The sequence below is a fragment of the Cnephaeus nilssonii genome (assembly GCF_951640355.1).
Source record: "Cnephaeus nilssonii genome assembly, chromosome: 2".
NCBI lineage: Eukaryota > Metazoa > Chordata > Mammalia > Chiroptera > Vespertilionidae > Cnephaeus > Cnephaeus nilssonii.
In genome coordinates, this window is record NC_137073.1 from 61684589 (window position 1) to 61705535 (window position 20947).

General features: G+C 37.1%; 1 protein-coding gene across 17 annotated transcripts in view; it reads left to right on the forward strand.

The window, feature by feature from the left end:
- MCTP1 (multiple C2 and transmembrane domain containing 1) overlaps positions 1-20947 on the forward strand; it is a gene marked incomplete at both ends in the record, with an annotated part of 442947 nt that overhangs the window by 119917 nt on the left and 302083 nt on the right. For 10 of the 17 annotated variants that reach the window (XM_079799015.1, XM_079799001.1, XM_079799016.1 and 7 more), the window contains one exon: positions 9479-9608. The exons of the other annotated variants lie outside the window; for them this stretch is intronic. In XM_079799015.1, the coding sequence (XP_079655141.1) occupies positions 9552-9608 (57 nt within the window). Of the gene's footprint in view, positions 1-9478; positions 9609-20947 lie in introns of those variants that run through there. 17 annotated transcript variants of the gene reach the window in all.

Below are 20947 nucleotides of genomic sequence, written 5' to 3' on the forward strand. Positions count from 1 at the left end.
TATGGTCCCTTTTTGTTCAATGCCAACTTATGTACTGGTTTGGTAGCATTCTCTCAGATGGCGGTTTCCTGAAGGAGTTTATGGACTAAGTCAAAAAGCAGAGACTGTAGGGGAACAAAAGAGATCCAGGACTTAATGAGACTTTCTGAATTCAGGATGCAGTTACCTTTCTAGGCCCTGGATGAAAGGGTCTAAATTGGTTTAAGTGGAACAGGAACCAATGAAAGCATTTTCTCACCATTTAAGTAGAAAAGTTTTCTTCACATTTACAATATGAGTCAGGTGTTCTTTTTACCAAATCAATTCCAAAGCATTATTCTCAATAAAAGTCAGCAATTTATGGATCTGAAAGTTCCTTTTTAAGTTTAACAAAAAGTTTGGCTCAAAGTAGGCGGTAGCCACATCGATTTTTTTAAAGTTCAATGTACTTTTATTCTGAAATTAAACTTTCTCAGTTTTCTAAGACAAAATGACCTTTTTATTAAACTCTGGAATATTTGCTTCACCCTAGATGTCTCAAAAGTTTTCCAGTCTTTACCTCCCAGGATTTATAAATGCAGAAATAAAAAGTATTCCTTTCATTTCCTCTGTGGTAGTGAAGAAAAAAAAAATAGAGGCTTAAATTTGACTCCCTCCTTGGATATATCTTCTAAGGGCTGTAGAATTTTATGGTTATTACTTGCTCTGTACTTCTCAAATACAGAAGAATTCCAGTTTCTCTAATTGGTATATAAAATAAAGAGAAACTATTTGACCCAAAAGATTTCTTTCCTTTTGTTTCTATCTGTCCTCCTGAAAAATTGTACTTACAGTAGTACTGAAGTTAAAATTGAAAAATTTGAGTCTTCATCAGTTCTTCTATGGGAGCATTGTGAGGGTAGCACAGATGAGGAGCAAGGACTCTGAAGTCAGACTGCCTAAGTTTGAATCCTGGCTCTGCCTCCTGCTAGTTGTATAATTGTAGGCAGGTTAATTAACTTCTCTTTGCCTCAGTTTCATTATCAGAATAGGAATATTTTAATGCCCATTTCATATTATAAGGAAGAAATTAGTTAATATTTATAATGTATTTAAAACAATGCCTGGCATATAATAAGTGCATGATGCATGTTTAATGTGTTGGGTTTTTTTAAGTGAAATAAAATGTACAGAAACAGTGTGGTGTTTGATGTGCAGGCTATCATATCAACTCATTAATGGCCACATTAATCTCCTTAACCCTTAGTTTCCTCCTTTTTAAAATAGAATAATTGCCAAAAGTAATACCTGCTTCGCAGAGTTTCTGAGGATTACATGGGATGGTCTATGGCAAGCACATAGCACAGTGTTTGCTTCCTAAGGCTAATTATTACAAATATATTTCGTGAGCTTTCTGTTCCTGTTCATTGGGTTTCATCTTTAACTAGAGGCCTGGTGCACAGATTCGTGCACCGGTGGGGTCCCTCAGCCTGGCCTGCATCCTCTCGCAATCTGGGACCCCTTGGGGGATGTTGGAGAGCCGGTTTTGGCCCGATCCCTGCAGGCCCGATCCAGATAGGAGGGAGCCTGATCCCTGCAGGCCCGATCCAGACAGGAGGGAGCCTGATCCTGTGCGTGGAGTGTCTGTCCTCTCGTGTGGTTAGTGTGCATCATAGTGACTGGTCTACCAGTCATTCAGTCGCTTAGGCTTTTATATATATAGATTCTCCACTTTATACTTTTAGGTCTATTTTGGACCTTCAGAGAACTAGGTAGGGGTCCTTTGAAAGGGATGGCCATGGGGGCAGAGTGAAGGTAAGTGAGGCTCTAAGAGAAATTACTGAAGCTCCCAAGTGGCCTTGCAAGGTGGACCTGTGTTAGGGAATTTGTCACTATCCATGGTCTGGCCCCAAAACCATGTGGGCCCAGAAACCTTACTTGTCAGCAGTTCCATCCCCCAGAACTGGGCTCATATTAATAAAGCTCATACGACTAATGTACAGGATCAGAATGCCAATGTTTCCATTTACAACAAGAAGTGAAACTGCAAAAATCTTAGAGGAATCCATGGGCAGCAAAATCTCAGACATATGCCGAAGCAATATCTTCACTGGTACAGCTCATAGGGCAATGGAAACTAAAGAGAAAATAAACAAATGGGACTACACCAAAATAAAAAGCTTCTGCACAGCAAAAGAAACCATCAACAAAACAACAAGAAAGTCCTTTGCATGGGAGAACATATTTGCCAATGTTATCTCCGATAAGGGTTTAATCTCCAGTATTTACAGGGAACTCATTCAATTTAACAAAAGGAAGATAAACAGCCCAATCAAAAAATGGGCAAGGGACCTAAATAGATACTTTTCAAAAAAGGACATACAGAAGGCCAAGAGACAGATGAAAACATGCTCAAAGTCACTAATCATCCGAGAGATGCAAATAAAAATGACAATGAGGTACCATCTCACACCTGTCAGAATGGCTATCATCAACAAATTACAAGTGCTGGTGAGGATGCGGAGAAAAAGGAACCCTCGTGCACTGCTGATGAGAATGCAGACTGGTGCAGCCACTGTGGAGAACAGTATAGAGTTTCCTCAAAAAACTAAAAATGGAACTCCCATTTGACCCAGTGATCCCACTTCTAGGAATATATCCCAAGAAACTAGAAACACCAATCAGAAAGGATATATGCACCCCTATGTTTATAGCAGCACAATTTACAATAGCTAAGATTAGAAACAGCCTAAATGCCCATCAGCAGATGAGTGGGTTAGAAAACTGTGGTACATCTACACAATGGAATACTATGCTGCTGTAAAAAGGAAGGAACTCCTCCCATTTGCAACAGTATGGATGGATCTGGAGAGCATTATGCTAAGTGAAATGAGTCAGTCAGAGAAAGATAAGTATCACATGATCTCACTCATTTGTGGAATATAATGAAAATATAAACTGATGAACAAAAACAGATCCAGAGACAGAGAAGCATCGATCAGACCATCAAATCTCAGAGGGAAGGCAGGGGACGGTGGGGGAAGGGGGAGAGATCAACCAAAGGACTTGTATGCATGCATATAAGCCTAACCAATGGACACAGACACTAGGGCAGTGAGGACACGATTGGGGGAGTGGGGGGCAATCGGGCGGGGGGGCAGGGGAGGATAAGGACACATATGTAATACCTTAATAAAGAAAAGAAAAAAGAAGTGAAACTGCTTAGGCCTGACAGCTCCTGCTCCCACCCTGCCCATTTTTGCCTGTAAGTAGGCCACCTCTCTAACCAGGCTGTCAGTTTATTAATTTACTGTGCACCGATTGGGTCCCTCAGCCTGACCTCTGCCCTCTCACAATCCGGGACCCCTCAGGGGATGGTGTCTGGCACCTGTTGGTCAGCTGAGCAGTGCTCTTGCTGTGGGAGTGCACTGACGACCGGCGGGTAGCTCCTGCATTGAGCATCTGCCCCCTCGTGGTCAGTGTGCATCATGGTGACCAGTAGACTGGTTGTTCGGTCATTAGGTCGCTTAGGCTTTTATATATATAGATAATGAGGCATAGCTGCTCAGTTGCACCTCAAGTCCCTCAAGTTTCTAGAAAGTTCTTTCTGAAAGCATTTAGACAAGATGCCAAATTCTAATCAGAAAGCAGCTTGGTGAGTGTGGAATCAGAAGGGCAGTTTGTTCTTAGACTCACAGGTTTAATGGCATCAGAGGCAGATCTACATGCCACCAGCCCAGAGCATGTCTCCCAGTGTTTCAATGACCACCGCCTATGCTTGCTTCAGAGAGTGCTTTGTACCTATTTTCTTGTCTGGACTAGGTCTTTCTATCAGATTCTTTCCATGCTAGTGGTTGTATTATTTCAGCCTGAGTTCAAGACTGGCTGTCCACAGGGCACATATGGCCTTCAAAAGCTTTTGCTTGTCTCTTACACTGTATAAAGAATAAGATTTAAAAATTCTGAGTATTCACATAACAACACAGATCTCTCGCCTCTTTTGAGAGAAATCCAGAGAGCTGACCTTCCTGGGCCTTCCAGGTCACTTCTCTGGCGCTTGGTAGAGGCTGTCCCCTTTACATGAGGCTTGAGTCCTGCCCTTCTTTCGGTTCACTGTGGTTCCCACCAGGTCCAAGACATCGATCTGCTTCCTGGTAATGTACATGCCTCTAGGCCAGCGATTTTCAACCTTTCTATCATGGTGCACATAAACTAATTACTAAAGTTCTATGGCACATAAAAAAATATTTTTTGCTGATCTGACAAAAATAGATATAAATTTGATTCATTCACATTGAATGGCTATTGTTGTGTTGGCTGTTGTCATTTTTTAATTTGACGATCTAAGGGAAAAGAGGTCAGTGCTCCTGACTAAATAAATAGTCAGGTACTGCATGTTTTAAAAATTCTTGGAGTCCACCCATAGCATACAGGTCTAGGCTTTTGAGTTTGCATCATTCTGACAATTAAAGTTGCCTTCACTTATCTATATGCTCTGACCTACTGTATTATTATTTCAAAGTTTAATTCTTAGATGGCAGTTTTATCTTCTCATTTCCAGGTTCATTTCACTGTCACCCCCCAAGTATTGAGAACACATTTTAGTTTGTATGTCCAAAGGGTTACAGTAATAGGAAGACTGAAGTGTAAAGCTCATAGCTTCGAAGAAATGGGATACCTTAAATCTTTCCTCAGGAAATATGTGATGCTGCTGGCCACCCTTCTCTGTTCCTGGGTGAAGAATATTAAGTACCCCCATTGTCTATACTTTTAAAAAGCCTATAGATATTTCCTACACTGACAGAAACATAATGTGAACATCATATTTATTAAACAGATGAATTTGGATGCTTGGTTTACAAATGTTTTACCATGGAATTTTTTTCAAGGAACAAGAGCTTATTTTTAATGGCAGTGTTATAAATAATAATTAATACAGGAATATATTCCATTTGTTATGATTCCTAAGAACTTCTGGCTATTTTTAAAACTTTGTCTCTAATGAGTGGAGACAATGTCTTATGTAATTGAACTACTGATTGGAAAAATGAATTTGTTTCTCAAGGAAGCATTTTTTTTTCAAATGAACAATTAGCCCCTTAGTTTTTATTAATCTTCTAAATAAATTAGGATTAATTTATGAGTGATCTATTTGAGAAAAGAGATCTGCTTGAAAAAATGGGAATGCCAGTTGTAGGTCTTACTATATGTCATACTCTATAACCCTGGAGAGTTTTGTTTTCTATTTTTAAACCCCGGGAGTGTTTACCTTTGGAGAGGAAGGAAAGAGATGGAATAGAGAGGGGAGTCTGGGGGCTTCAATTGTATCTGTAATATTTTATTTCTTCAGGAAATCTGAAGCAACTTGGCATAACGTTAATGTTTTAAGTGGTGGCAAGAAGAATGAAAGGAGAAAGTCAACAGACTGGAGTTTTAAGATATTAGGATGTTTAGGACAGGAGGTTTATGCCGGGCTGATGTGGCTCACTGGATGAGCAGCAACCTATGAACCAGGAGGTCACACTTCGATTCCAGGTCAGGGAACATGCTCAGGATTCAGGCTCCATCTCCAGTAAAGGGGCGTGCAAGGAGGCAGCCGATCTATGATTCTCTCTCATCCTTGATGTTTCTGTCTCACTCTCCAACTCCCTTTCTACTGAAATCAACAAAAATATATTTTAAAAAAAGACAGGTGGTTTAATATATTAGGATAAGTGGGCTTCAAGAATAAAGTAGAGCAGGTACTGCTAGACAAACTCATCAGTTTGTCATTACTGTGTAAATTCAAATTCTGGTTAGCTCTACTAAAAATCAAAAGGACCCTGATTCCCACCTCAGACGTAAGCATCTTTGGCTGTGTAATTTTTAAAGAGGAAATGCTGTAGAAATCAAGGGAAATACAAAAGCATGAGGTGGTATGCACATATCTAAGATAATGTGAAAATTTTGGAGGACTAGTGCAAGCCAAAAAAGCAGCAAAAGGTTTAGATTTTATGTTAATTAGGAAGGCAATTGTGCTCAATTTAGAGAGAAGTTTTTCAGTGAATTGATAATAAGCAAGTTTATTTACTCTGATTCAAGACTAACAATTAATATAAGACATATTTTATAAACATTTGGCTGTTATGTTGACAGTTGAATAAATCCTAGCTTTACTTTATTGAAGTCAATAAAAGAGCTTTCAGAAGGCCAATAAAAAAAAATCAAAGACCTTGGCCAATGTTAGAAGGTACATTGGAGATTTTAATGTAGCTTGCTGTCTGTTCCTGTCTCTCTCTGTCCTATCTTTGTCTCTATCTTGGCAAATCCTTTAGCCAGAAAAAGACCAAAGAATACATAAATTTGGACTGGTAAAGAATGGAGACAATGGGGCAGATAATAGCACTTTTATTTGTTACATTGTTTTTAAAAAATAATACTGAATAGTAGGCCATTTGTAGTGTGAATAATGTAGTACAATTTGGAGGTATAAAATATTAGTTATTTTATTTTAAAGAGTAACGTATTTTTTCAAGCTACTTGGAGAATACATGAATTCATTTAATTTTATAAGATTTGTGTAATAGGTAATGCATTGAGCAGTATTTGTCCCTTCACTTTCTTATTTCAAATTTCTTTCCCAGACATAACCACGTGTCCACAATTGGTGTGCGGTCATCCAGGGACTTTTCTATGAATTTACATATAAAAATGTATGTACCCATAACTGGGATGATGTATTTTTCTGCAACATGCATGTTATTTCCATTTAAATAGGTAAATTTTTTTAGGAAGCTTTGCATATCAGTGCATCTAGATAACCTGGTTCTTTTTAATAGCTGCATAATATTCCGTAGTGTGGTTAACCCATTTTTTATTTAGCCCTTCCACTGCCCATGGCCTATTGCAGTTTTAGTTTCTCACTATTACATAAAATTCTGCAGTGCACATGCTAGTACATCCATCATTACAGTAGAGGGTGGATGTGACTTAGTACATGGCCAGCTGTAGGAACTACAGTTGTGTTGTTTGGAATATGTCTTTCACATCTTGGATTTTGCTTTTCTCTGGATTGGCTTTGTTTTCAGACAATCTCACTTCATGTGGTAGTAGATATATCAACCAGCAATTCCAGGCTTATATTCTACAGACTTTACAACCTTTTTCCCAAACATTAGCAAAAGTGGAGGGGTTGGCTCTCCCTGAATTAGCTGGGTCACATACCCATCTTGACCCTATTATTCTGGCTCTGTGGATAGTATACACTGATTGATCAGGCATGGGTCACATATCCGCTTCTGGGGCCAACTCAACATAGCTCAAAACATGTGAATTGAGGAGGAAAGACTGGGTACTTTGCCAGATAAAAATGAGGTGATGATAACATGGGGAGGAAGCACATATGCTGGTCAGGCAAATATATCAATGTTCTCTACAAATGTCTTATAGGTAACATTTTATGTTTTTGTGAGTAGGAGAAAAATAGACATCCTTTTGGTATCCAGACTTATGTCATAAGGACCAATGTATGCTTATAAGTATCTTTCCAAATCTTTTCTAGAGTAATAAAACATGTATACTTATATGTAATATTGTACATGAAAATAAAACATGTTATAGATTGAGAATCATTAACATTATAAAAAAGAGGTAATTTTTCAATGCAGAAAAGTATTATATAATATTTTGCTAAAATTAGGTGATATGATAGATCATTTGGCAAACTATAGCACAAATTCTATATTTTATTTATTCATTTATAAAACAGTACTTATTAAATTCTGCTATGTACTGGTCACCATGCCAGAGGCTGGGGATAAAATATTGTCTATGTCAATATTTTACATTAGTTTCTTACATTATTGTTAAGGGGCACCTATCTATATATATAAATGCCTAATATGCAAAGTGTCCCCTCGGGAGTTTGACCAACTGGGAGTTCCACAGACTGGGAGTTTGATTGCTTGCTATGACATGTGCTGACCACCAGAGGGCGGTGTGGAATGAAGGAAGGCCCTGGCCGGCAGCTGACAGCTGCTAGGGTCCCTACCCATGCACGAATTTAGTGCACTTGGCCTCTAGTTATAAATAAATAAACAAATGACTAAAGGAGAAAATTCCAGACTGTGGTGCACTGTGAAGGAAATTTAGAGGATTATAAGACAGTAATTGGGCAAGGTCAATTTAGGTAAGATGGGGAGGGAAGACCTCTCTGAAGAGAGAGACTATCTGAACTGCAACCTGAGGACTAAGAATGAACCTTAAGCTCTAGCCTTACGCTGTCTAAGATGGTCGCTATTAGCCAGGTATGGCTATGGAGCAGTCAGATGTAGATAGTTCCAATTAAAATGTATCATAAATGTAAAATCCATATCAGATCTCTAAGGCTAGTACAAAAATTGTGAAATATTTAATTTTTCTATTGATTACATGTTGAAATTGTAATATTTTACATATATTGAGGTAAACATTAAAATTAATTTTTATTGTTTCTTTTTACTCTTTTAATATGACCACTAAAATTTTTAAAGTCACATATGTGGTTCACTTTATATAGAACAGTCTGGTGTAGATAGTTTCAGTCTATTTGCTATTATTGACATGTGTATATTCTTTTATCTTTTTGTCCTTGATGATGATGTTGACAATTAAATTTATGTAGTAGATTTTTCTGGAAGGGTGTAAGTCTGTCATATTTATTGACTGAGGTGTCCAAATATAATGATCCAATGTGTGATCAAGCTTAATATGGCTCAGATTTAAGAGATGAGAGAAAGCACAGAAAATTGCTACATTTACTAGAGGAGTTGTGGCATTAGTCATATTCCTTCAAAAATGTTCACGAAACAGATGCAAGAGAACTTGGAGTTGGAGAGGTAGGCAGAGGGAGCATTACAAGGTAATGACAGCGTGGGACAAGATTTCTGTGGGGATCAGCAACAGCAAGCCATGAAGATCTATTTCCAATTCTCTACTCTGTCAAGGAGATGCTCTTGTGTTGTATAGAATTGCTACCTCTTGCACATTAAAATATAGTTTTATTCTACACGTTGCCTTTTCACTGAACAGAATTGAGTGACTTTAAGGTGCCTTTTTTTTTTTATATCTCTGTGAGGGAGATGTCAGTAAATTCACACACATTTAATAACATTAAATGAATCCGCTGCAGATATCAAGCAGAATAATTTTTCTTTGTGCCATTTATTATTCTCATTTCTGCTTGTGGCATGTGCCACAGAGAAGAGGTTAAATACTAAAAAAATGTATGTTTGACAGGTGAAATTTTAAGTGTTAATTTGTCAACACTTCAGGACCCCTCCAGTGTGATGTTTGTTATATAATCTAACAGTTTTTGGAAGGGAAACTCTACCCCTACTGGTTTGAGAGAGAGTTGAGTCATATCCTGTGAACGTGAAGCAACGGTATTTAAACATGACGGGTTCCTCTTACTTTCATTCTAAGTCGCTGCAGTTCAGAGCAGCAAGTGCTCTCTGTGAAGAAGCAGCTACTAGTCTGGGAGGCGGATGGCCTCCCTTGCTGGGATTCAGTACGGAAAGCCTGAATATGCAGCTCTCTCGCTGGAGTGAAAGATGTTTTTTTCTTTCTAATCAACTATGCTAGACAGCTGCAAGCTGAAAAGTGCCTGCAATTTGCCTCTTATTTATAATAAGGTAAGTTCCACATTTCGGTTTACTCACTGTATTGTGGCAGTCTTGAATTAATGTGGCAGTTTTAGGACATGATTATACCTCGGAAAATGCCTTCTCACAGGGTGGTGGTTGAGATTCTAATGCAAGTAATTTTAAACTTACAGTGCAATCCACTTGCAAACTACTTAATTTAATAGATTGATATTCCTTTTATGATAGTTTTTCATATGTGCCTGGCATGTGGAAATGTTGTAGTAGAGGATATATCCATATCCATTTCTCTCTCTCTCTCTCTCTCTCTCTCTCTCTCTATATATATATATATATATATATATATATATATATATATATACACATACATATACATATGTATATATATATAGTTAAGTAGTACCATGCCAGGACCTCTTTTTAAATTTATTATTATTTTTTTGGTGCTACTCTTATCATCTTACGATCTTGCATAAAGGTAAAACTTGCATAAAGTTTATATGACTATACTTGGATTTTATTATAAATAATTATAGCTCTACAACTATGTATCTCCTTTGAAGTAAAAAGTGGTCTTGGTAATCATTAGAAAATTCAAAGTTGAAAAGTAGTGGAAGTCTCTCGCCCCTTCATATTTGGCTTTCTATTTAAGTAGAAGGCCAATATAGTTCTACACTTCTGATTGATCTGTTCATTTTAAAATGTGCATGAGCTTATCAGAAGACCACTTCCTCAGTGGTTGTCAGAGACACTCAGATATAAATTGTGTGTTTATAGACATCTGTGGATGGAGAAGTTAATGAGAAGTTTTTCAAATTCTTTAAGCTGAGAAGAGGTTGATGGGAAAGACAGGAATGTTGTCTTAGTTTTTCTTTATTTATTATTATTGATTAAGGAAATAAGATCAAATTAGAGCTAAAGGTGGTGTGTGGTGTCACATCACTTTGGACATTCATGTTTAAGGCCTTTTAATCATTTTGAAGTAGAAAAGGTTAATTCGAAAGATATTAATGAATTGAGGGGGTTTTATATGTTTAATGACAATTGGCATGATAGTAATTGCCTCACTATGATGCTTAGAGATTGTTTCATTTCTATTCAGAGTTATAGCCATTACAAAATTGCTAGATTCAAACTACAATATGGAAATTACTTTTTATTAGCTATATATTCAAGAACTCATTTTTTTGTGTGCAAAGGTAGTAGGGTTAATGAACTGATGGAAACCATATAGTTTTTCTATTCTTTGAAGGGAAAGTTAAAATTTGTTCAATTTCCAAACATATTTGAGGACAGTATTCCAAATTTGAAAAGTAAAACTTTAAAGGAAATGACTTAGTACTGTGAGAGCCTGTGAGACCTGGCAGGGTAAAAAGTCCATATACCAAAAGATTAGAATACCAGATGTGAATAGAATATCAAACTCCACTTTCTTTGGCCAGCACAGGGAGAAAGCTATTATGATTAGTTAACTAGTCTGTTTGAGAATTTTTCCTTATGTTATATGTGAATTATTAAACATCAATAAAAAGAATAGAATAGAATACATCTTTATTAGCATGTAGATGACTAAAGTATGTTATTGTACTTTGCATTGTTTCAGATTAATTATGGGTTATGCAAACTTGTTATGGATGACAACTCAGACTGGTAAAATGTTGTAAAATTAAGTTTTATAGTATGCTGTTTTGATATTGACTTATTTATTTATGACATTGTACAGCCAACTGGTAATCACCTGATTAGATTAGCAAGGCATCTTGTTTCTGCTCCTTCCTTCCTGTCTCCCCATCCTTTGGCTGTTTTCCTGCTTCTTTGCTCTTCCAGAAGGGGTGCTGGTAATGGGCAGGGAGAGAGAAGGAAAGGGAGCAAACACAACGAGAATAATGTGGCTGTTTCTCACCTTTCATGATGCTTTTGATGAGGAAAGAGGTTAGATACATGGCAAAAATTAGTCTTTTATAAAACCTGTGCATTACAATTATTTAGGAAATTCCTTGATCTCTGTGATGAAGAATGATGAATTTGGTGCTTGGTTGGGACAATCTTACTTACCTTATAGGGCTGTAGCAAAGATGAATAATACCATATCTGTTGTTGTATTTATTAACTGTAAATTATTAGACATCTTTCTGAGGCATTGTTTTTGTGTCTTGCTGAAGTAAGGGAGCTGACATCAAACATACTCAGAATTCCACTCTGGATTCAGAGTATTTTTTTTTAATAATGAGGGCTTCCTTTCCCCCCTCTTTGTAAGTGATTTTACCTGTAATTTTCCACATTATATAAATACATTTTAAAAAGATAAGCTCTAAAAATAAAAACCCAATTTTACCTAAGTCCCGCTACTGTCTTAAAATTTGCAATAGCTCAAGGAAACTCATCCTCAGGCAAAATATATTTATCAAGTGGCAATTAAATTTTATCGTCAACCCCAAATCAACATGATTTCCCTGCATTAGGGACCACATTGGCAGAAGCACATAGATGATATATTTCTTTCTCTTTAAATATTTTTCTTTTAAGTAAGACTTTGAAAGATTCATGATGAGGCACCACTGGGTAGGAGGAAATTTTTTTAATAGAGCATTTGTTCCGACTCCTGAAAATGAAATCTTTCTGGGTGGTGCTTTAGATCCTACTGTCTCTAGAGAATTATGCTAGATAACAAGGCTGCACACTTGCTAGAAAAAAATAAATAGGATAACATCCCCACCTACCTCTGAAAATCAGTTATGAGGATCAAATGAGTTAGTTGGTGTGAAAGTGCTTTTGAACTCCACAGAGCTTACAAATATCTCTATCACAAAATTATATATATAATTTTGCATTTGGAAGGGCATTTAGATGTCATATTATATTTTCTCATTTCACAACAAAAGAAACTAAGGCCCAGAAGGTTTAAGTAAGGTGTCTTGCTTCACTTGGCTAGTATCTGAGTCAAGACCTAAACCTGGGTCTTTCTGTCTGCCCACTTAGCTAGAAGTTGATCAGAAGACTAGTGGTTTCTTGAGTCCTACTGGTGAGGGTTTTAAGTAAGATAAATAATATTTTTTCAGATATTGATGAACATCCTTATAGGAAGGTATATCCTTGAAGAATCATAAAAAACATGCCCACATCTACAGATTTTATGGGCTGAGGATGATCTGTTGAATCTAGTTTAATGGAGCATGGGTTGGTGGCGTGTTTATGAAACTAGAACATCTGATTGCAATCCCTTAGCTATTGCCACAGTAGAAGCATCCAAGCCCTTACTCTGAGGAATTGAATTATAAAAGTAAACATTCACAGTGGATAAGGGTAGGTTTTGTAGTTTTTAAAATTGTAGGCAGTATGGTGGATTGTTTTGATATGTTTGTTGAAAGTGGTTAGCAAAAAGGGATTGCCTAAGAGCTTACCCTTAAGAAGAAATAAGGAAAATTTAAACAACCAATGAACTTTCAATCATTTCTGTTAGAATTGATTTGGCTATTTTATATTTATGGGACACTATTTTCATCGAGATGAGATGGAAAAAGATTTAATCATAATAGATGTTCATGACATATCTGTATTAATGAGCACAATAGGTTTATAAAGACATCTGTTTTTTTTATTTTTCATTTATTTATTTATTTATATATTATTTTTTTTAATTTTTTTAAAATTTCTTTATTGATTAAGGTATCACATATTTGTCCTCGTCCCCCCATTCCCATCCCACACCCCTCCCCACACATGCCCCCACCCCCCTGTTGTCCTTAACCGCTGGTTGGGCTCATAAGCTTGCACACAAGTCCTTTGGTTGATCTCCCCCTTTATCCCCATCCTACCCTACCCTCCCCCCGAGGCCCGACAGTCTGATCCATGCCTCCTTTTTTCTGGGTCTGTTCTTGTTCATCAGTCCACGTTGTTCATTATTTCCCCTAGATGAGTGAGATCATGTGCTATTAGAAATACACTTATAAGAACCGAAAATGAGACAAGCAATAATGTTATGGTGACAGGCAAATGAATCAGTGTGTAGTGAGTTTCTTTCTGGGCCAACAGTTCTTTTGAGACCCAATTTCAATGTCCAACAGTTCCTTATGTGTACATGTCAGCACTGACATTTCAGTTCTGGATGGTGGACAAATGGTGGTAATGCAGGTCCGACTCTGTCCGGTTTGGTCCTGGGCAATCTGCAGTGATGCACAGCTGCTAACTGCTAGTATGGGAAGGCCACATCAGCGTCTTCCGTCTCTAGACTGCTTCTCTTCTGTCTTCATGGCTGGAGTAGTCCTGTCGATTCCTCTCTTGCTGGAATCCACATGGTCTCGGAGTTGTTTTCTGAAAATATACAAACATATTCTCGACCAAAAGTTAATAAAGGAATATTTTCTATAAATTTGACTGGGGATCCTTTTTCAATTTTTGCCCAAATGATTTTCCTCTGGCTTGTTTTGTCACCTTGTGTGTTTTTCATGGGTGTAAGACATCTGTTTTTTAAACTTCTTAACACTAAGATTAGAAGATAGATTAACTACAAGGTTTTGTTTTTGTGTTGGTGTTATTATTCAGGGGGATCATTTCTTACTCCTAAGAATTCAAAACATGGTCACTATTTATTTAAATCAAAATGTAACTCTTATGAAGGTATATACTATTTTCATATCCTGTGCTCCAACCTGTATCTTCAGTAAATAAGTGGAATTTATTCTCATGCTCTCTTATGACAAATCCTGGTCCTGATTTGTAATAAAGTTTATGTTTCCTTTGATTCCAAGGTGAATCTGCTATGTAACCATTAAGAGATAAAGAAAAACAGATGTGATAAATAGACAAGGGTCTTAAAAACTTTACTAAATATACATGCAATAGGATAGTGTGTGGTCTAAGGCACAGAGCCCTGGGATAAGAGTATGGTAGGAGGAATCAATATTTCTTTGTAATATTGAGGCCTACTGTGGTTTTGGAGGTGACAGTGAAATTCCTGTCTTTTTTATTTTTTTATTTTGTATTCCTATCCACAAAGTTGAAAAAAAAAACATTTTAATGCCAGACAGTAGTCCCACACATCCCATAGGTGCTTGGTAAATATTGAGTAGTAATCCTGTGAACACTAAGTTGGGTGAAGTGCTTTGAATTCACTCAGAGTCCATGGATGTGCCATTTGTAAGTGCCAAGGTTTGTAATGAGCATCCCTTTGGAAGAAGCCTGAGTAAGAAAGCTTTGGAGATGGTTTGTTGGGTTGTAATTCTATCTTAATTTAGTAGAGATACTCAAATTAGTCACTTGGTCTCCCTTGAGTCATTGTGTTGGTGGGATGGGATTAATAAAATTTATTCATGGCAATTCATAGCATACTCAAATATAACTAATCAAGTTCCAGGTCATTCACTCTGCAAGTGTCTCTCCAATATGAAAATAATAATAATAATAGTTAACATTTCAGTCTGGCTACATAATGGCTTTTTATGAACTATGTAATTTATTTATTAAGACAACATTATGAGATTTGGACACTATTATTATTATTCCCTCTTTTACAGATGGAGAAACTGAAATAAAGAGAAATTAAGTGACTTATCACCGACATTACACAAATGGCAGTAGAGTGACCAGAATTGAAGCTAGGCAGTCAGGCTTCAGAGCCCTGGTTTTTAACTACATTCTATGCTTCCTCCCATTAGAATCCTTCATCCCAGTAATATGCAGTTTATAAAGTGCTACAGACAGGAAAAGAAATCTTTGTAATGCTACTATATTTAATCATTTTTATGACTTCATTTTTGATGAATTAAACATTCTCATTCTTAGTGAAACCCAGGCCTTTGTGAACCCGAAATAAACTGAGGTTATTTGGAAATTCATGTAAGATGAGGCCAGTAATAATGCAAAATTTGTCTGGAATGAGCAGGTATAACTGAGAGTTTTCCTAGGTCAGTGGTTGGCAAACTCATTAGTCAACAGAGCCAAATATCAACAGTATAACGATTGAAATTTCTTTTGAGAGCCAAATTTTTTAAACTTAAACTTCTTCTAACGCCACTTCTTCAAAATAGACTCGCCCAGGCCGTGGTATTTTGTGGAAGAGCCACATTCAAGGGGCCAAAGTGCCGCATGTGGCTCGTGAGCCGCAGTTTGCCGACCACAGTCCTAGGTGATTATAGCCTTTGGCAACGTGAAAAGATTTCCTTTTTTTTTTTTTTTTTTGAGAAAAGGCAATCAAAACAGCTTTCAATGTACACATAGTCAACAGTCCCAGGAAAGCTCATGGGAATTTTTGAGTGTAGAGGGGAGATTAATGTCATGTCTCCTTTTCTACATTCACTTCCTAAACATTTCCTGATGGAAGTCATTTGGGTGAAGGAGCACATTAAAGAATGGTAGGAGGAGTTTAGGTCCATTATGATCTGCTTTCTCCAGAGACCATACAAATTATGCTTGAAATTCTTGGATAGTTTTCAAGCCTTCGTTTTTCCTAAGGTCTTACAAATAAGAACTTGCTTTACAATGTTGTGTACTTTTAGTGCTACCACAGTGCCTAATATGTAGTAGACTATCAGTTTGGTTTTCTGGCAGGTTGACTAGATGGGTGTGTGTGTGTGTGGGTGGGTGGATGGATGGATGGATGGATGGATGGATGGATGGATGGATGGATTGCTGGGATAAACTGGAGCATGTACAGAACTACTCCGAGTCATGGCTCATGTACCTGAGACTGGATTGGAACCAGACTGTCCCTGAGCATGTGGGCACAAGTGAGTGTTATATGGAAGAATTTACCTCAGATAATATCATACTTTATCATGTGATGGTTTTCAATATAGAACTGACATATTAAGTCATTTCTTGCCACAAGCCTTTCCCACTATTTCATATTAGAGTTTCTTTAATACACGTAGGAACCATAATTGCTTTACTCCCTTGAGTCAAAAGGTAAATGTATGCAGATATATACATATATAATTTATATGCATTATACACAGTCATAGATTAGGTAATAAAACAAAAAGGTCAAAATAAATTTGATTGTCTAATTTAATGGGTATGTCAAAGTTTAACTATTTTAGAATTGTTTGTGAAAAAATAAAAATGCAGAAAAAGCAATTGAGGCAGAGTGTCAAAGGAAAAAAGGGTATTTGTAAAAAATACATTTTTCAATCTTTGAACAGAATAATTGTGTTTTCCACACAATTTCACTAGAGAGTTCAAACAAAGAAGTTTGGGCAACAAAATTTGTTTGTCATAATCTGTCAAATGTGAGGGATGGTTTCCAAAATGTACTCAGGGATAGTGAGTAAGGGCTTGGGTTAGGAAATGCAACAGATTTCAAGAGAAAGTATTAATATGGTTATTGTTTCAAGTTTTCCAAGGGCAAAAAATTTTTCCATTCAATCAAACACAAAATATATCCAAGTTTTAGACAATGGTAGAAACTCTATTGGAAAAATTACACATCTGGCCTTGACCCAAAGCAATCATTAAAAACAAAACCCACAAAAAAGAAAAAAAAATGAATTGCCACAAAATCATTTGATGGGTTTTCTTTTCTCTGGTCCTAAACACAATAGCATATGTTCACTGTTTGAGGATGTTTTATTACTTTTTATACAGGTGCCTTTTGTTATTAGAAATGCATTTGATTCCCGTGACTCACTGTTTTCTGGGGGTGATTTTCTGCCTTAGAAATAGCATATTCCAAGTCGGCAATTAGTGGAAAGGGTTATTACCTGTGGCCACCAGCACACTTGGATTCTGCATTGTACAGTCTGGGCCTCATTTTTAATGTCCCTCAAATGAAGGATTCATCCTCTACCCTTCTCATATTTTCCAAAGACTAGGAATTATTTTAAGGTGGGATTTTTTTTTCTTTTCACTTTCAATTCAGTGGTTGCTGTGAATCTGGAAATCAATTCTGGAACAATTACTTCCAAGGTTAGCCAAGTGGCTGAAAACTTTTGCTAAGCTCATACCTGGAGTTTGAGAAATCTTCATGCAATAGCTGAATAGATGATAGATAGATAGATAGATAGATAGATAGATAGATAGATAGATAGATAGGCAGACAGACAGATGGACTCTAAAGGTGTAAATAGCTATGAAGAATCATTAATACACCAGACAAAAGAAGACTTTGTAGCCTTATTACCTGTTTAAAATAATTGATAAGTTACACAGTATTCAAGACTTTTTGAAAAGTACATTGCAAGTCCAGAGGTATCCAGATTATTACTAAGAAGCCACTGATATCAATGACTTCCTATAGTCACTTTCAAGAGAAGATATTAAGGTGGTATTAAGGGAAGAATAAACAGAAAATGTTCCTATAAAAATATTTGGTCAAACACAACTAAATAGGGTCAAAATATATGCAAGTTTTATACAATGGAAATAAATCTATTGCAAAATTGTACTATTTCTGGATCCTACAAGGCCAGTGCTTTACAACAAAGAGCAGAGTCCCCATTTAGGTGATTTTTATATATAAGATGCAAATATACATATATATATACATATATATATATACATATATATATATATATATATATATATATATATATATATATATGTATATATATATATTTCAGAATTCAACTAAGGTCTGAAAACTATTTGCTGCATTAAAATACTTTTCCCATTCTGACCTCTTCTTCATGGTGTCTATTATTTTTATATTTCCATGAAAGATGACTATGACATTTTACTATTTTAATTGAAGTTTTAAAACAAAAATTAAAGATAAGTTAACTAACAACTGAACATAATTTTTATTTTAAAAGTGTAGTTCAATAAGTCGAATTAGTTAAGAGTATTGTACCTGCTGCAAAAGTTCCATCATTCCTTCTTTTACCTAAGTAGCATATAATTCATAGAAATAAAACTTTGGAATTAGAAGGTCCCTTAGAGATCAAGTAACTCAACTCTCACATTTTTTCCATAAAAAATATTCTGGCACAGGCAAATTAAATGACTTTTCTAAGGTTATATGAATATCTTACAGAGCCAAGCTGGACATGGGGTTCCTAACATGCAACTCTGTAAACGTTTTAACTATGTGAGTCAGTGAGAGCATCATTATCTGGATTTGTATTCAGATGGTGCATTGGATTTTCACTTCTTATTACAATGTTAATTGTGCACAGCATAAATCAGTTTAAGTTTAGCCTACTTTTATTTTGGCCACTAAACAGTTTTTAACCATATTTTTTTAGAAGGACATATTTTGCCCACAGATTCTACATAGAAGCTTTTCCGAATACTTAAACATTTATCTTTAGTTTAATCACTTGGCAGTGCAGATGCCCTTGTAATTACAGAGAAAAGTTCACATTTAACTACTTGTGCATATCTAAGACTGGTTATAGTTTTCCACCCCCTCCAAATTTCCAGATCCTCAAAATAAATGCATACATCAAACTGACAGAAAACTCCATAAATGCGATTTATTGTATTAGTAGACAATATATACACTTATTTGAGTCATTTAAAACCAACTAAGTTGAAATTATTTCTAAACAATTTCTAGCACTCTACTAATAACTGTACTTTGAAATCAAAGCAGTAATGCACTGGGAGTTCCCAGCCCCATAGCCTCTCTCGGCGTCTCCTTTGGGAGCTGGATGGACACACTCAGGAAGTAGCCTTCGAGATGCAGTGTTCTCTACCTCCCCAGGGGAAGGTCCCTTGGGAGATGGCCCAGTTGCAGACCACACCAGCTAATGTGGTCTGACCCCCTTCTTTCTAGGTAAGAACCAGCAAAGACTGTGTCTCATTTGTCTTCTCATTTGCAACTGCAGGGGGAAATGAGGGAAGCAGGTTTTTTTTCCAGAGTGTTCTTCGGAATGCTAGTTATATGAAAACGGCATATTGGATTCCCCCTTTGAATATTCACACTGAAGGCAAAAGCCAAACACTTTAAAGGACCGGTGTGTTTAATATTCTTTAACCCAATATTTTCCAAACAAACCAATTTTCAAAATATTATCTATTCACATCATGGAGCACACTTGGGAAAAGCAGGTTAAACGTCCTCCACGTGACTGTATTTTCTGGGAAGAGGGTGGATATGGAAGGTGCTGTTCCCTCAGGTCTCTGTCCCTGTAAGTCTCTCATAATGTGAACTCAATACTGAGGATAATTTTGACTTTGAGATTTTCACCTCATTCGGTAATGTCAGAACCACCTAAGATACTGTTTTGCTGAACTGGTTTTCTCACAAAACAAAGGAAGCTCAGGGCAGGGAGTGATAAATCTCTGAAGTGGGAGGCAGAGATTCCACAGAAATGCTGTTTAAGGTGGATATATTCAGGAGGGATGTATTGGCATTTTCCAGGTGGATGAGAGCACAAGCAGAGACGCATGCATGGCTTAGCATATCAGGCCTGGAAACTGGTTTAAAAATCAACAGCAGTATCTTCGGAGTGTAAGGTGGAGAGAGAATGGCTGATGAGGAAGTCGGCCCAGGTCAGCTCATGAAGGTCTTTCAGTGCTGTGCTAAGGATGTTGGCCTTCACCTTGTAGGCCAGTGATTCTTCAACTGGATGGTTCATCAGATTCACCATGAATCTTTTTCAAACTATATATACCCAGGTCTTATACACAACACAATGTGATTCATTAGGTTAAAGGTAAAGCTCAAGAATGTAAACTTTGGGAAAAGCACTCAGGTAATTTTAATGAAAACTTGAGGCATCAACAAAGGGTTTCAAGGAGGGGGGTGCTGCAATTGGAAATTTGAAGGCTTGGAGGATGGAGGTTTGAGAGGAATAATTCTAAAGGCAAGGTCATCCATTTGGAGGCTCTTAGAGCCGTCGGAGCAAAAGGCGAGTAGGGAAACAAAGGCAGTAATGTGGGAGTGAGACGGGGCTGGATGCCACAGGTCTGGTCTAGATCTGACCCATAGTATTTGGTGGCTAACCGAATGTAGGTGTGAGTGAGGAGTGTCCGGATTTCTGGGTGATTATGCTGATAACCAGGGCAGGAAACACTGAAGGGAAAGCACCTCAGCTCTTGTTCATTCTTCACTCTTCCCTTCCCACCCACCACTTCGCTACCTGTGGCATATGTAGCATGGCCCTGCCTCAGAGCACTGACTACTTCTTTCATCACTTTGCAACTGAGTACCTCCTTATTGAAAAGACAATAGAGAAACCATGGAATATTGGTAGAGTTGTCCTAAGACCAAGAGGGCACTTGAAATATGGGAGTAACCATTTGGGAAAACAGGTGAATGAGAGTCTTTGTAGGGGAAATCACAGAATACCCTGCACTGTGAACCTAGTCAGGGATGTGATTAGTCACTTTCCCATTCCATACTTAGTTAGAGGTTGAGGAGGTGGGGAAGGGGGTGGATAAGAATAGTCACAAAATGCTTAATGAATTGGTGTTCTCAGTCCTCTTCC